We start from the raw sequence: 17,835 nt of genomic DNA on the forward strand, positions 1-17,835 counted from the left end.
TCGCTTAGCATGCGAGAGGTACCGGGATCGATACCCGGCGCCTCCAACATTACTTTTTTTTTTTTTTTTAATTCTTTCACCGAAAGTAGATCACTTTTCTGAACTTGATTGATCATGCTGCAGAATTGCATTATCAGGAGGCGTAGCTCAGATGGTAGAGCGCTCGCTTAGCATGCAAATTCTATAACGAGGTTTCGAAACCGAATTTGCCTTTTGCTTCGCAGGGAGGTCTGCTTTTATATACGCGGCTGGATGTATTTTAAAAATGCGAGAAAGCTCTTCTCGCCATGCGCTGCCTACCATCTGAGCTAAGCTCCCTGATAATGCAATTCTGCAGCAAGATCAATCGAGTTCAGAAAAGTGATCTATTTTCGGTGAAACAATTCGAAAAAAAAAAAAAGTAATGTTGGAGGCGCCGGGTATCGATCCCGGTACCTCTCGCATGCTAAGCGAGCGCTCTACCATCTGAGCTACGCCCCCCGTATGATCTGGATCACCGGCGGGATTATTTTGGACCACGATTGCGATCCACTTTTAGTGAAAGGAGGCAAAAAGTGATCTCGGAGACGCCGGGTATCGATCTTTTTTTTCTCTCTAAGTTTATTACCCCTATTAAACTATATATCCAAAAAGCAAAAGCGCAAAGAGCACAAACTTCTAAAATTTCAAAGCAAAATGCTGTGCTGCTATTTCAAAGTTGATCACGATAATAAACTTCATTCACCTGATAATAACTCAAGGGATTGGACGGCGGCGGTACATTAGGATCGACCAATTCCATGTTGTGCAACCAAGGTAACAAATATTGCAGTAGCAGTTGCCGAACTTCTCTGCGGGCCGTTTGAAACCGATGTGTAATTTCTGAAACATATAAATTGAGTATCAATTTCTAAGAATTACTAGGTCCAATTATATTAATAATACGTTGTATTATCTATATTATATTTGTAAATAATGTGGTAGAATTATATCAAGAGAAATGTGCACAAGTACTGCTTTTTTTTTATTACTGTACACGGAAGCGTGTAATCCGCTTTCATGTAAAAAAAAGAAGAAAATAATACATATTATAGCATTACTGGTGCTATAAATTTTATAAATCCACGATTTAACGAATTATTATATCAAATTATTTCCCTTGTTCCCTTTATTATTGCAATTTTCCGACAATATGTAAAAGCACGTCTTTTTCATAGCCAAGCTCATCCAGCTTAACTCAAATATACAAGGTATAAAATTTCATCCGTAATGCGTTTCATACGCGCATAATGCATGTGTACATCCGAGTATCTCATCGTTCATCTCCTCTCACGATTTGGAAATATTTAAACACCGACCGTTTTGCAGCTTGAATGAATTTAATGTGGGCTGCATTACTGTTCCCTCTCCCTTTCTTTCACTTGCCGGATTCCCATTTCGCATTTAATTACTCCATACACGGTCGAACGCATCCCCAATATTGCATTATATGCGTAATAGCGTAATTTAACGTGCCGGTTTAAAGCAGCTAGACGTGGAAGGGCATTCGATATTTTCATCGATATTCGTAAATGACATCCCTAATAATTTGCTGAGTGCGCGCGCGCGTGCGCGCGTGTGTGTGTGTGTGCGAAATTACATAGCGAAATTAGTATGTTCACCTACAATTATATCTGCATTTGTTTCTAGCTAGTACGCGTCGCGTTTCAATCTGAATTTCAAAGATATTAACGTATCAAACAATTGTCACGAAGCGTATCCTCCTTTGTGATTCTTTTGCGTGACATGATTCTCGGTGTACAAAATACAAGATTGTTCGTTCAGTTAATACCGCTTTAAAATCCTTACAAGTAGCATATTAAACTAAATCGTGAGATTTGCCTCACTCTGGTGAATACATGCGTTAACTTGTATATCTCTAAAAATTTTAATCTGCTGCAAGCGGATGAGCTTGTGATTAATACAGGCTCTCATCCACGTTTTGAAAATACGATACCTACATGTTGTATGTTTATACGTTGTTATAATTAATATACATATATACGGTCAATTTACGGTTAATCCGTTCAAAATATTTTATCCTATAAATAAATAAATATATACATTTAAATAAAATAGAATCATCAATTTTATTGGCGTTTAATAATCTCTTTTAATTTCCTTTAAAACTAATGATGATTTCCAATATTTCTGAAAAACGTAACTGTAAACTCTAGAAATTTTAGTTTATAAAAAGCGTTGTGAAGAGAACGCTTGAATCGAATATTGAATTTTTTCTAATTATATCTAGAATATAACTGTCAGATTCGACATGCACTCTTTGAGTTGAAATACATTTTTTATTTCTTCTTCTTCATGCTGCTATTGGGTGCAATATCACGTACAAGAGGGTTTTATGAGATAAAATTGCAGTTTTACGTTACACCATTCCCGGGAGCAAAGTGTTCGCCGCTTCGAACGTGTCAAAGCGAACGGATGTAAGCTGGTTAGCCGCGGAAACGTGCAAAATAGTAATTCGCACAATGAAATTATTTTTCATCGTTATATTTTTCTCTCGTCGCGCATCGGTCCTCCGCTATTTTTTAAAGAGCCTCTTCGCCCCTTTAACGCGGTATATGACACTGGCAGTACGTCAAGCAGGCGTCACGAAATTAAAGCGGAGGGCAGCGATCCATCATGTAAACGAGGCTGCAACTTTATGCGTCTTGTGATTCATTAACAATTGCGATTGTAGTTAAAAGGTTAAATTCTTAAACAGACAGATCACGGTCAACCTTCCATCAGCCTACATTATTCCTAGGTTTAATTAAGAAGTCGAATTCCGCGAACAATGCGACATTTCTAGTTCAAGAACATTACAAGTCTTTGATTTTTAATTTTTACATAAGCAGAGCTTGAAAAATTTTAAATTTCACATTTAATTTTACATTTTTAATCCAATCTCATTTTCTCAAATTCTCTTTAAAAAAATTAATTAAATTTACTTTATTGGGCTCTTCAATCGCATCAAATATAACTGAATGAAGCAAGAAGAGTACTCTTTAATGAATTTTACACCGTAAATCATTACTTTGCTGATATCGCGATACACATGCAAATCTCTATACGTTTAAGTTATGGCACTAATAATTAATATTCGAGATGATATGTATTTAAGTAAATGTGCAGGTATACATAAATACATTTATAATCTATCAGCACAATTCTATCAGTATAGAAAAGCTCTACTATTTATCACTTTTACCGACGTTTCTCCGATATTAAATTACATATAATGAGAGCCTGTTCGATTAGTCAAAACAGATGCGCGGTAATATTTACGCGATAGCGACCCGCCTCTGGAATAACAATCGATAAAAACGCGGGCACAAGAAGATTGTTATTGACAGCATCACTCTAGAGTGATAAATTATTTATACAAATACTTGTGATAACTCTGTTAAATCCCGCGAACATTCTATGACCACCTCATTGTAATTACACGTTTCCGTGCGTAAGCAATACCCTTGCAATATTTCCTTTCCGTTAATATAACCGAGAATATAACTCTACCATATTATTTACCAATGTAATATAAAAGTTTAATAAAGTGCATATGACTTTTCCATATGTCCAAGCTCATAAAAAGCATAAAAACAATTTTTTTACCAGCAAGCATTCTGTATGTAAATTTATAAGTCACGTCGAAAATCCAACTTTCACTTTAATTAACATAATTTTTATTTTTATAAATGCATGAAAATCTCTTGCGTGTTTATTAACTGCTGAAACAAATAAAATTCTATATATCGAGGGATCAATATTAACTGTTGCGCCAGTAAATAAAAAATTTTATATATTAAGGAATATTAAAATTATCATTTATATAAGAGACGTTTTTCTTGAGTGTCTTTTTTCATTCTTATGGTTCTGAATAAAATGTAAGTATATAATAAATACGCTACTTTTCAATTAAAAAAAACCATGAGCTTTGAGGAGAAAAACCGCAATTTTCATGCATGAAACGTTTTTAATAACTTACGATTAATATGTTCTACATTGTATTTTTTTTGCATCCATTTTTTAATGTTTAACTGCGTATTAAACTGCAGTACGGAAACATATATACCGTCGTGTATATTAAATAAAGGTTATTAGATCATATTTAGAACATATTTCATTTTAATTACAAGGAGCAGACAAAGTTTCAATTGCGAGGAAATAATTCTAAAGCCTGTCCTCTATAACTGAAGCATTCAATAGACCACAAAAGTTGTTAATTGTGTTTTATCATACATCCCTTCCTCCTCGAATTATAATTAACATCAATATTATAATAGTAAGACATTGAGTGCCACGATATTACAGTTATAAAATAATTACAAAATACAGTATTCTTAATCAACTACATTAAAATAATTACTTCAAAAATATCAAAGCGAAACATGAAATTTTATTTTGATTTAAAATTGGAAGCAATAATTTTCTTAAAAATTTCATCGAGATGTGTCGTGTTGTCTCAAAATCTTAACATGCTGAGTTTCTGGGACAACGTGACGCATTTCAGGCGTGAAGTGTTAACAAAACATGAAAAGTCCATTTACCGCTGAACATCGGCATCGTGAGTTCCGGATGTAATTGAGCCAGTTGACGTGAAAGGTACATTTGGCTGCGACAATAAGTGGTCGACAAGAGGACATCCAATGTGCCACCTCTGATCGTGCCGCCGGAAGAAATCTCACCTACAGGATTACTTTGTTGACCTGGCCCGCCGGAAGTCACAGTAGCGGCAGAGCTTGCAAGAGGATCGTTGTGGCCTGAGAAATCCAGATAAAATACCAAATTACATTATTGAATCAATAAGGAAGTTAAATACCCTATTAATTACCCAAGATTGCTCTAAAATTTCATTATAGAATGAAGACTTAGTTAAAATTTCACTATATATTCAATAAAAGAAAGTTTTATTTATCTGTTTGTTGTAATGTTAAAAAATTGTGCAAAAAAAAATTTTTTTAATATAAATAACATGCCTCAGTGATTGAATTATTAAAGACGCCCGTCACGTTGCGCGATATTTTTCGCAATAAATTCTTTAGTGATTTAAAGTGCTTAATAATATAAAAAAGTTAAATTATTAACTTTAAATATGTTAAATTTATTGTTCCAACGAAAAACCATGTTTTAAGACCGATAAATAATTGGTGCGCAGTTTGAATGGAAAAAAGTATTTAAATTCAAGCAAAAATATTGCAAGCTACAAAGATCTAACTCGACCAAAGATATGGTTTTATCTCTATTTAATTGTAAAAATTTTTTAATTAATAAATTTCTAATAAATTTCCATTAAAGAAGAATGAATTCATTTGAAAATCTATAGCTGATAAAAGATTTTATAAATGAAAACCATTTAATTAACGAACTGTAAAGGAAATACAATAGCGCGAGAAAGCACAATGAATACCTACAAAACTTTTTGTCTAATAATTATTATCGTTATCAATACCGATGACATTTAGCAGTAAAACTTGTTGAGCGCTTTAAGGTCAACGATTATTTTCTCAATAATAATTAATTAATACCAAATCAATATGATTTGACATTTATCATGTATTTACATTGCGTAATTCCTTGGTGTTACAACGATCATCCTGATCACAGAGAAAGTATATATTTTACAGAAAAAGTATATTTTATTATATATAACTGTATACATGCTTTTCCTTCCGGCAAATTAAATATATTCTCTTTGCAGGAAGAGAATGAGTCTCGTTATGCTACAATTTCTTTGCATTCATGGAAACTTATTTCCTTTTGGACGGATGCTTCTCAAACAGAATTTTATACATGATATGTCAAAGGGCGCGTTACTTGCATATAATCTTTTTTTCATATAAGAAAAGTTTAATTCATTTCTTTGAACCGGTATGTTCCAATTCAAATATATATGTCAATAGTAACGTGAAACTTTTAAATTTTATTGAAATTTAAAAGCTGCAAACAAAAGCTGTGCAAATGTATGATTGCTTATAATGTATATAATGTAATAATTACTATCGGTTTAAGATTATTAATTTTATTTTGCATTAATAGGCGAAATAACGTGATAAAAACTAGTTCACATGCTCATAACTCTTTATCAAAAAAAAAAATTCTTGCGGGTAAAAAATCTTTAGTAAAATATGACATTGTATTTCATATGTAATAAAAATTTTTTACAACTCTTTTTTTTAACATAAACGTCGATGTTACACATCTCGTAACAGTTTGTAAAAACAAAAAGTAACTAATGGGTAAAATGTGTAAATTGCGAAAATATGAATCTCTCCCTCGCGACACGGCAAATTGACGTGCGTCGCGAAGAGGCGGGAATTTGTACATTACTTTGATGCGCAGAAGCCGGAATACTGGATGCAGCGAGCTTTATCAGCCATGGATGCGTCGGAGCATCCAGCAGAAATAGCTGAGACGGCACTCGAATATATTCTCCGAAAGTGTTACATACATTAGTGTTACATACATTAGTGTCTCGAAAACTAAGTACACCAACTACCAAATCCAAATTATTCTTATCATTAAGTGCACTCATAAACTTGTTGCTTCCCATTTGAAAATAAAAAAAAGCAAAATGTCTCGCTGCTATTAACGTGATTGATAATACTTATAACGTGATTCATATACCGGATCTTACTTAGACCTAATCAATCTACTGTTAATAAGTCGCGGTATTAAAATCAAGTGTCGCGCGACTGTCTGAAATGAAAAACATCTCATTAAATAATATTAACGAGTGGCTGACGAAAGAATCTCGCACCGGCACCGCACGTTGCCGTGCCAACTAAGTGTCGGGAGGGATCATCTTATATTTACAAAATGTTAAGATCGTTGATGTGTGAGAGATATATATGAATTGAAGCACTCGAGTGTTGGAAGACCGCGGTTAAAAGGAGCTCTCGGCACCCGGTCACAAAATCATCTTTAGAATCTGGATGGCAGTCCAATAAATGACTTGCGTCCGCACGTCTCATAACTAAAACATGTAGCTTCATTTATTGAATATCAACATACAGGTACGCATTAATTAATATTTAAGACATTCCTGTTTGACGAGTTCTTTTTATAATCTAATTCAAATAAAAAAACTAAAGACTGTTTACGTCATGTTCATAAAAAGATATAGAATGTAGAGAAGAATAGAAAAATGTTCGTTCTTTTCTTCTCTTAAAAATGTTTCATGTGAATCTAGTTCTATTCTATTGTAGTATCTTTTTATATATTTTTACATATTTATTTTTTTCTATAATTATTTCGGCACGATAAAAAGTATTTTATTATATTTTATAAAAAGATTTATATTCTTTTATATTATAGAAATTATTTAAAAATGTTATACCAAAGCGATATACATTTTATTTTTATCCATTTATATTTGGATCAACGGTTCGGTCATAAATCATTAAAATCATTATAAAAGTGCTATAGAATTGTGTGGCCCGAAAGATATGTGAAACGAGCTAAGTAGAGAGAAACATAAAATTTTCCGATTCGCCGGTTTCTAACGCGTACTGTTCAGAAGTGTAACTATGAAGTAAATATGAAGCTCCGTCATTACCAAAGATACGAAATCATATCAACAAAATTCTCTTGTGATCATATCCACGGTAATTATTTACATTCAGAAAATGAACTATTACTGTTAGTTATATTACGAAAAAACGAGCATTCACCGAGATTGCCAACTATATCGGATTTTTCGCGATAACACGAAAAGATAAGAATTTTTGTTATGCAGTTGTCATCACATTGTAAGATAGTTCTTAATTATATAATAAAATTAATATCGATGAAAACGCGTGTCGAATTTGTGTTTTAATTTTTACTTTATTTCAATAAATAAATCAATAATATGAAATTTCAGACAATGTATAACAGATTCATGTAACATACGAATAAATATGTAACATAATCTGAATCAACAGTTGCACAATAATGATTTATTAACGTATATCTATTGCGCGAAGGATTTCCTGCGAGCGATAAGCAGCAAGGTCCCCGTAACTTTTTTTGTTTTCGTAATACGCAAAGACTATATCTCGTGACATACGATAAGAATGCAAAGTGATTGTGTTAATCAAACGACAATGAAATAATTGAAAAACATATGAATATATCAGTTATCACTGGTCGCTTTCTGTCTTCTAATATCGACATCAATACGACTAGAGAAGTTACGTAAATTAATTCTAACAAAATCCGTTTAAAAGTAGTTAAATTAGAGATGCTTTACATTAATTAAAAAATTGTAAATTTTATGATCTCTTCCAAATATGAATATTTAATTCGCTGAAAAAATTCTGACTTTTAACGTTGAATAATTTCTGATTTTTAACGTTGAATAACTGTTTGGCTTTTCGAACATCAAACGACCACCGCTGATATTGCTTCAGTTTCTAAATTCAGTCCCCATGTGGATGATCCAGAGAAAACGCGAGATATTTAGAATATCCTCCCTCTCTCTCTCTCTCCTCCTCCTCCTCTGTTTTTCTATCTTCTTCTGTATGAGACACTAATGCTCTTTCAGATTATCATGCATGACGCAAGCTGTTATGCTCGGCGCGGTTATACTGCCTTTCGCTTTTCTTCTCATTGATGGCAGCTTGAGATCAACACGTGAAGATGATGGCTGAGAATAGTAGCAACATTACAACGGTATACAGACCCTATCAGGAAGCCGACCATTTCTTACAGCAAATCCAACAGTATTATACGCCGATTCTCGTACTCCTGGGCCTGCTGGGCAATTGTCTGTCCATGTGCGTATTCTTCGGCACGAAACTACGTTATTCCTCATCCAGCATTTACTTGGGAGCGCTAGCAATAAGCGATAGCGGCTTCCTGATAGCAGTTTTCGTGACCTGGCTAAAAATGGTGCACGTGAATCTATTCAATCGGCATGGCTTCTGCCAGTTCTTCGTCTATCTCGGCACTCTCTGTAGCTTCCTCAGCGTGTGGCTCGTAGTAGCCTTCACCATTGAGCGATACATGGCAGTCAGGTGGCCGCTTCGTCGCCAAATCTTGTGTACAGTAGCCCGAGCGAAGATGACAGTGATGGGACTAACAGCATTAGCGATTCTGCTGAGCAGCCCAGTGATTTGGTTCTCCAAAATCGATAAAAACTCGACCTGTGGCTTGGACAAAGACTGGGAGTCCTGGGCAATCGCTTACAACACCTTTGATATTGTCATGACATTTGCCGTGCCTCTGACCTTGATAGTGATCTTCAATACTCTGATAGCGCGCAACATCTACAAGCTCGACCACATCCGAAGAACTTTGACTATAGAATCCAATATTTCCAACGAGAGGGCTCATACTCCACGAGACAGAATGCCGCAGACTAAAGTCACGAAAATGCTTCTGCTCGTTTCGACTGCGTTCTTCTGCCTCAATATGCCTGCATTCGTTCTCAGGGTGGTCGCTTTCCTCTACGTACGTATCGATATTTAATGTTAAATATAGTTAAAGTCAAATACTTTTGCTCTAAAAAGCGAATTCTGAATAATAAAGTAGTATCATTAAACTTTTTCTGAATTTCATACATTTTTTTTATAATTTTTGATGTTTAATCGAATCTAATTTAATACACTCTCACGCTGTACGGTACTTTTGCAAAATCAGATGTTTTTCATGTTTAAACAGCTATATACCACAATTTTATATTATTCCCCATTGTTAATACTTTATTGACTCATGATATTACTGCTTATATCTAGATAAATTTTAATGTACTGCTAAAAAAATTGTACGCTAATGAATAATGTTAATAATCACTATATATCTAAATTCAGGATAACAGCAAATCAGTGATATGGCTTATTTTGGCGCAACAAATGTGCCAATTATTATTCGACACGAGTTTCGGAATAAATTTCATTCTTTACTGCGCGAGCGGACAGAATTTTCGCAGAGAGATGGTTCACATGTGTACAAAGCGTTCAAGTACTAGGAGAAGTGGAACTCTCATGCAGATGGCGAGTCATGGAAAACAGTGTGGTAAGCACTTAATTATCTAATTATAATAAGACAACATAATGACAAAATATATGTGCGCAGATATTGTATTGATTGAGAAATTTTAAAAAAATATATATATGATCAGGTTTGTTCAATTTAATAAAATCTTGCGTTTCTTTACAGTTTCAGAATTCACGCGCAGATACACCTCAACAAAACGGCCGCACTTTGCCGACAATGCGCAACAGAAAAACTCTCAGGAGACGCAAAAGCTACCAGTGAATAAAGAATTATGATACAATAAAACATCAGTTTCAAACAACTGAGTAAATGCATGTTAGAAGACAATCAGAGAATTATGTGTAATGTACCGACATAGTATTACGGTGCACATATATGAAAACATGGATTATAAGCTTACCAGCTTCGAGTTCTGTAGCTGGAAGCGGACCTACATTTCCGAAGAAGCGTTGATCCAGTAGTTGAAGAAGTTGAAGCGCTGCATCGTGAACTGGAGCGCGAGGACATCCTGTATTCATTAATGTTACGTTGATGACACTCGTGTAATGGTCGCAAGGATACTCCCTAAAGAAAAGAAAATCATAAACTCACGATTGTCATACTGTTTATTAGCTTTGTTATTCTATCTGCGGCTTATATCCGCGACTCTGTCAAGAAATATATGTCTCGCAGTCTTTACTCGCTATGTATATATCGTATTTTCTTCTAATATCAAGAGACACGGTAGTGTCTCGCGCTAAGTACACGCGGAGCGAGATCGCACCGTGACTCTTTTACGCGATACTTCACTACTTCAATAAACGTTTTTGTATAAAATATTTATTCTATATTTACTTTTGATTCGTGCGTACCTGGCGCTAAAAATTGTTGCCAATGCGAGAAAACAACCATCGGCCACCTGCGGTGCGCCAGTGTAACATCGATCCACCACCCAATCCAAAAGTGTACCAATATCGGGATTTCCCTCGAGCAGTAACACGACGGTTTCACGTGCAAGCGTATAAATCTGAAACAAGAGATATGATATAGATAGAAATATGTGAAATCAAATACAATAGAACCCCGTATAATGCGGGGGATGCGTTGCGTGTTATATGAATCCGTTATATGAGTACGTGATATACGTCACATAGTAGATCATACATCTATGGATTATGTATGCATATGAAGAACACATATTTATAAAGATGTAACGGTTTATTATAAAAAATGTAAAATAAATATTAAAGATGTAACAGTAAAATATTTTTTTTATTTTGTTTTAAAACAAACAAATATTAAAATTTTCCAATTATGTTATACGAGTCCGTGTTATATAAACCCGTATTATATGGGGATCTAATATTAATACATATAACGCATTAACATTTAATATATCCAACATATAATAGAATATTAACTGCAGTTTTGCATAATAATCTTGAATGCTAATGACGCGCGCACGCGTTTAGAGATAAAATCTTATACGAGATAAAACTTACCTTTTCATCTTTACTGGCCAGTAACAAGTCCAGCCATTGATACAAAATCGCACCCTCTTCCGAAAGCGACTGCGGATTGAAACAGGAACCGCAACAGAGTAATCCACTCATAGCTTGCAAGGCTGAGAGTTGTAATTCCGTGCAAGACTTTTCTTCTTCTTGCATAGACGATATACTCGTAAGCGGCCTGCCGTAAACACCAGCCCAACTAGCGAAGAGCATGAATAGATTTCTTCTTAAGTCCCTCTTTAACAATGTATAGCATATCTCCACTAAAAAAGTAAAAAAAAAAGATAATTAATAAATCTCTTAAAGAACATTACACATATTTTGATTTCGAAATTCGGGATTATCGGAATAAAATCGCTTACGTGAAAAACTCTTGATCATCTTCCTGATAAAGTTGCAGAAGTGCAATTTGATGTCCCGTACAGCGGGTGCTTCCTTGTCGGTCTCGTTTTCTAAGTAAACGCGCGCACCATCTATATATTCGACGAATGTCGGATGTAAAGACTGCGTTTCACGGTCTAAAACCGCTGGGCTGAAAACAGATGATTTTTTAAAATCCGTTGAGTAAAAAAATGAGAAGCAAAGTGCAAAATAATGTATGAACTAACCAGATACCGAACGTTCCATACTCTGCAATTAATTCCAGTACTCTTACTAGCTGCAGTCTCAAAGCGTCGCGTCTTCTTCGCCGTCTCATGTTCTCCTGCTTCCGATCGACCGCTTCCCGGATGTAAGGTACCAGTTCCTCCATCAAGTCTCTGTGTCAAGAAGAGAATCTTCTTACAGTTTAATCTATTTCTCGTCGTTTGGGATCTCGGCTGGTAATGTACTTACTTTAGAGCATCGGCGTTTACTTTTCCAATCGCCTGCACCGCGGCATCCCTGACGTCGACGGCCTCGCATCTCAGCAAGGGTACGGTCAGCTTATACAAGGCCGCGGGACTCGCGTTTGTGCCAGGTGATTTGTTATCGCCCCGTTCCGCGGATAAACTGTCAGGTGAGGAGCTGCGGAAATGAGACTGTTGCGTTTCACTACGTTTCGTTCACAGTTACGTTACCGAAGCTCGTAAATTAACAATTGTGCGCTCTAGAATATCCGGTCGCAGTTTAATCTCCGGAAAAAGAAGCGATCGGGAACGGTCGTAAGGCTAGGCAAGGGTGGTATATACGCAAGTACGCGCGAAAAGAACTTGTTAGGGTGGCGAGAGAGTTCGCAAGCTGAAAGTTCAATGGAAAAAAAAGGGGGGTATACCAAACTGGGCTGCGTTAAGAGAGTAAGAAGAGACAAATAGATTCAATAGAGATTAATATTACAAAAGGTACGAAGGTGCGAATTACCAACGACCGTTTAAATCCCGGGTGACATCGAAGGAAGCATGGTCGTTTGTTCGCGATTGTTAATCTCAGGCTCACCTGGTACGCTTATGCCGGGTGTAGATGCCGGAAATGGACGGTACAGAGAACCGACCCGGCAGGGTCTGCGCCCCGCCGAGATTCTCCAGGCTCTGACTCAACTCCTTACTCATGCACAACACACCAAACTCCACCGTATGCTGACCACTAGAGTATGCAATACAGTGTACCACCAATGCTCCTTGTATCAGATATTATTTACTTCTCAGAGACTACTACTCTAATATCCAGAAAGAAAGAGAGAGGAAGAGAGAGGAAGATGTACATGTACGAGAGACAACGATAGGAGACAGCATGCGAGAGATGTAGCGTGTTGCGGAAAATAAAGCGAAGTATGTATATGCATGGATGGAAGAAAGGACAGAACAAGTATGGATTCCGCTCCCGAATGCAAAGCGCGATATTGATACGAATTGGTGCCAGTCTATACGACAGAAGAATTTCCATTGCTGGATGTGTGCAACATCAGATAGAGAATATCGTGTGAGTACATATAACATTAGATATTTTAATATTTAATGTAGAACATTACGAAATTATAATTCAGTAACTGTGCCAGTGTAGAGAGAGAATTAACGTTTAAAATTAAGAATATAAACTTTACGATTCTGTAAAATATTTAACGGACAGACATTCCACGAGACGAATAAAGTAAGATATTTCTGTATGAAATAGTGGACACTAACAAACATGACCCAACACCAATTAATACCAAGTTGATTATTGATCTTCCGTGACTCACTTTTCATATAGACACTTAAAGCTTTAATATATTATTTACTGCTAAACATGTGAGTTTTTATAGTTATTCAAAGTTTTATCGAAATATATTATCAGACTAGACGTAATTGATATAAACATAAACCGTGTGCACACGTTTTCTCGAATGCAGATGCTTGAATGAGATACTTTACTGCTCGCGTTTATTCAAACTCTGTCAATTGCATTTATAGCGAGTGTAGCGATGCACGCGATTATATGTACTTAAATGATTCATAATAAAATGAATACTGTATTAAGAATACTGTATTAAAACTAACAAGAAAATTAAATAATATATAATAAGATGATACAATATATTTGAACTCCCGCTGTAAGTTTTCATATGACTAACTTACCTGAGACTGAGATCCGGACTGGCGCATCGGACAACTGGATTCGGCACTGGTGGCACGACTCTGTATCCAAAGGTCAGATAATTTTTCCAGATGTGCATATAGACATCTCTCTCGTTCACTGGTTTTCTCACTGTCGTCGAACTGCGCAATAACGAAGCTCGATTGTCATTTACCGGCCTGTATAAATACAAAGACAGAAATGTTAATTTTATTTCAAAATTTAAATAGTAGATAATATACACATTGAGAGTTAAACTTACGTGGGATCCACCACCGAGAACAAAGAGTTTATACGAGTGAAGACAATGGGCCAAGAATGAGCGACGGCATTTGGACACAGCGTAAGCACTCTATCCTTTTCCAAAAAGGCAAATAGACAACTGGCCCACGGATCGGCTCCATTTAAATTGAGCGAGGAAGAACTCTTGGTACTGTTTTCGTCGTGAAAGCCTGCAACGTAAAATAAATATAAATGAATGTAATGTATGATTTACATATCAAAAGTGTGGAAAATTAAATATTACCAGCTGTCCAAACACAACTACTTCTGTCGGCTATCCATTGCAAATCCACGTTAGATGTAGACGCAGCAGCTGCTTTCTCTGCTGGCGGTAACATAGGATAACATTTTTCCAAGACGGCGGGACAGCAAGCATCGATCACATCAATAACTGGTTGATCATCTTCGGGTCCTCCTAAAAAGATGGATGTATATAAGCCATACATTGTGATGGATTGCGTATATACATACAATACATGTAAATATAATTACCTAAAGTCTTCAGTAAAAGCTTAATTTCCCGAAGAATATGGACAGCCAATCGTCGAGGATAAAGACGACAATTGCAGAGCATAACCAAGGCGAATCCTTCCACTAGATAAAATATGTTCGATACAGGTTCTATTTTCTGTAAATAAGAAATAAATTTTACATTGCATTTTGTACGTTGCCTGCAAATTCCAATATAATAAAAATTAATGCAAACCTGGCCCGTTTCGCATTTCTTGATCCCAACGTCCACTCGTATATTGACCCGCGTATTATCCACTGCTTGTTCCTTAGATCTTATACTGGGACTCGTCAGGGCGTTCTTCCAACTGGTCAGCAATTGCAGCAGCATTCTCAGACCATTGTCAATAAGCTGCGGAAACGTATCTTGCACGTCCCTGGCTAGAAACTGCGTAAACCCAAGCACGACGTCCTGTCGCCAATCGGGAAAATCTAATACTAGAGTCTGCAAGCTTTGATATGCCAATGCACGCAGTTCCTCATCCATGTGTACTGTCAAACGAGCCAATAAGTCGACCAATTCCGCACCAGTCATTCCATCGGGAATCAGTCGCGGAACGGCGGCGACGCAAGTTCGGAAGAGATCTATTCGAGGCTTGCGTTCTCCGGTGATCATCTCGTCCGGCTCCTTGTTCATATTCTGAGTGCTGGTCATCATGAGAGGTCTGCCGTAATGAACGTCTAACGCGCGCAGGATATCCACGAACACTCGGCGTACGTGTGGAAAATATGAAGACATTCCTATGCTTCGCGCGGTGTCTTCTGTTAGCATCTAAATCATAAAAACACATTCATGAAAATACCACTCGATATATTCGATATATCCATAAGAATTATGTATATGATACATACTTTATTCAAATATGTCTTTTTAACACGCATGGTGTTTCCACTTGGCAAGACACCCATAGTGCGCGGCATAGGTGGTTCTCCCTCTTTCTGCTGCAAGCTATCGGCTACGACGAGGAATGCTCGGAGGCCGATACTCATGCGTTCGGGAGTTAAAATTATCTTCACTGGTCGACCGACAGACAGCAAGTCAAACACTATTTCACGCATCGCAAAGTCCAGTCTCTCTTGCGCAATAAATTGAATAATCTTTACGAAAATGTTCAGCGGCGTGTCCCGCGGCACCACCGCTTTCGATCCCTTAGGAAACAAGGAATTCACTATGCTCTGCAGTCTGCTTTGCGTGGCGGAATTGCTCTCGCATTTGATTCGTATCATGTAAACCCAGAGTAAACGGTATAAAGCCTCTGTAACACAATAGATGCAAAAGATATGTTACTTTGTTTCTAGTAGCTTCTTTCTCCAAAAATATTACATATATAAAATTTGTACTTTAATCATACCTAACGCAACTCGACACATCTTTGGATCGCGATTTTTCAAATGCGACAGACACATAGCTAAGAAGTAATGCCAATTTTGTAGAAAGAATGTTTTCTGGCTGACGCAAAGTAAGCAGGTTACTAATGGGAAGAGCGCTAGTCTATGTTTAGACTTTGTACACATGTCTAATGTTGTTGAATACAACATTTCCACAAAGTTCTTCAAACACGGCACGTTCACTTCATTTTTCACAGCCTAGAATAGAAAATACAATATTACTACAAATAGTATTACTTAATGATGAATTACAACTTGTGGTCTGGAACACTTACGGCAGCAACAGGAACGAGTATTTCAACAAAAAGACCAGCTAAAGCATGCTTAACATCTTTGTCTTTCACTTCTAAGAAATATTGAGCGCATTCCTGCATGAATTGGAATGATGCTTCAAATTCTTCTATTGGTACCATCTGAAAATTTACAATAAGCATTATTTAAAAAAATGTTACTTTGTTCAGTTTAATATGTAGCAAAACATAATGCAAAATTCAAAATAATATATAAATTAAATATTATATTAGCGGAATATGATGATTACCTTAACTCGGAAAAATTTCATTCCCATTAATAAAGAAATAATGCTCTGTGTAGTATGAGGTCCTGGTTCTTTAGCTCGTAATTCTTTCAGTTCTACCATAAAACGTTTTCTCACTGACATAAATCTGGACTGCGCCAGAACTCCTATCACTTCAGCATAGAGATCAGCAATAATGTGAATATTAGCTGCGTTCGGTTCGTTTTGTATACTAAAAATACATGTATATAAATATTGATTAGATTTTATCTTTTTTTCCTATTACAATGTATCAGTTCTTACTTACCCTTCTCTATATTTAAAATGTTTAAAAGCGATATTTTCTATATATGTTACTAAATCCTCGTGTCCAGGATGAAACGGTAATTGACGTAAAACCTCGATCAGCATTAAACAAAATATAAATTCGACGGCAAGATCTCTACGCTCTTGTAAGAGATCTGCTTCACTTCTTTCCACTGTTTCTACACTTCCTGATACTATTGTATACATAATACTGAAATATAATATATGTTATTAATGTTTATAAGATATTCTAACTTATTACCTTGTTATTGTCTCATTACCTTTTCCCTTTTTGATCTTCCTTTCCAGGGGCAGGTTTCTTTTGATCGCCACCTTGGTCAACAAGCTGACGTTCGTACCAATTAAAAAGGGCTTTCAATATTGACGGTAAACAATGTTCGGCGACAGAACCGAAAGCCGATAACAGTTGATCGAATTGTAAATCCTCTCCTCTTTGCAATACTTTCGACAGTTGTTTTTCCTGAAAATAAAGCATTTAAATAATGTTTATTGCAACGACAATCGCTTCAATAATAGTCGCTTACATGTTCTGTCATAACAGCTTCCATCTTTTTCTCCGCCTGCGAAGTAAATTCTGCGAAGAGAATGCGCATCACGTACTCTCCCGGTCTTAGATCCATATCTCCTATTTGTTGCGGCTTTACCGTCTCTTTTTGAGCACCCCAGGGCAATACCACAGTTATCGCGCTGACTCTGCTTGAACTTGACTCTAGAAAAAAAATGACATAAACATTTATATACATGTATTTTGATATATGTATTTTGATATTATCATTAGAATGTGTAAACTTACCGTTA

At 36.1% G+C, this 17,835-nt stretch overlaps 2 protein-coding genes and 1 non-coding gene across 3 annotated transcripts; 1 reads left to right on the top strand and 2 right to left on the bottom strand.

Moving 5' to 3' along the window:
- Positions 1-407: 407 nt before the first annotated feature.
- Positions 408-480, bottom strand: Trnaa-agc. Its single transcript has one exon. It is a non-coding gene; the product is annotated as a tRNA-Ala (tRNA).
- Positions 481-691: 211 nt separating this feature from the next.
- On the bottom strand, positions 692-17,741 carry LOC112460402 (protein furry-like). Its single transcript, XM_025025064.1, has 21 exons — positions 17,562-17,741; positions 17,298-17,497; positions 17,018-17,227; positions 16,735-16,942; positions 16,469-16,606; positions 16,157-16,391; positions 15,657-16,060; positions 15,001-15,576; positions 14,787-14,922; positions 14,539-14,709; positions 14,275-14,464; positions 14,015-14,191; positions 12,897-13,043; positions 12,318-12,488; positions 12,092-12,241; positions 11,846-12,015; positions 11,475-11,746; positions 10,845-10,999; positions 10,394-10,557; positions 4,563-4,775; positions 692-861 (listed from the first exon to the last, which is right to left on the bottom strand). Exons 1-21 carry the CDS (start codon positions 17,655-17,657, stop codon positions 692-694), a joined length of 4,353 nt encoding a protein of 1,450 aa, XP_024880832.1. The 5' UTR covers positions 17,658-17,741.
- On the top strand, positions 6,398-10,816 carry LOC112460411 (thyrotropin-releasing hormone receptor-like). The gene is made up of 4 exons (XM_025025070.1): positions 6,398-7,028; positions 8,540-9,447; positions 9,807-10,011; positions 10,156-10,816. The coding sequence occupies exons 2-4, from the start codon at positions 8,635-8,637 to the stop codon at positions 10,266-10,268; spliced, it is 1,131 nt and encodes a 376-aa protein (XP_024880838.1). The 5' UTR covers positions 6,398-7,028; positions 8,540-8,634; the 3' UTR covers positions 10,269-10,816.
- Positions 17,742-17,835: the final 94 nt, after the last annotated feature.

The sequence above is a fragment of the Temnothorax curvispinosus genome, unplaced genomic scaffold (assembly GCF_003070985.1).
Source record: "Temnothorax curvispinosus isolate PA1 unplaced genomic scaffold, ASM307098v1 QBEX01001162.1, whole genome shotgun sequence".
NCBI lineage: Eukaryota > Metazoa > Arthropoda > Insecta > Hymenoptera > Formicidae > Temnothorax > Temnothorax curvispinosus.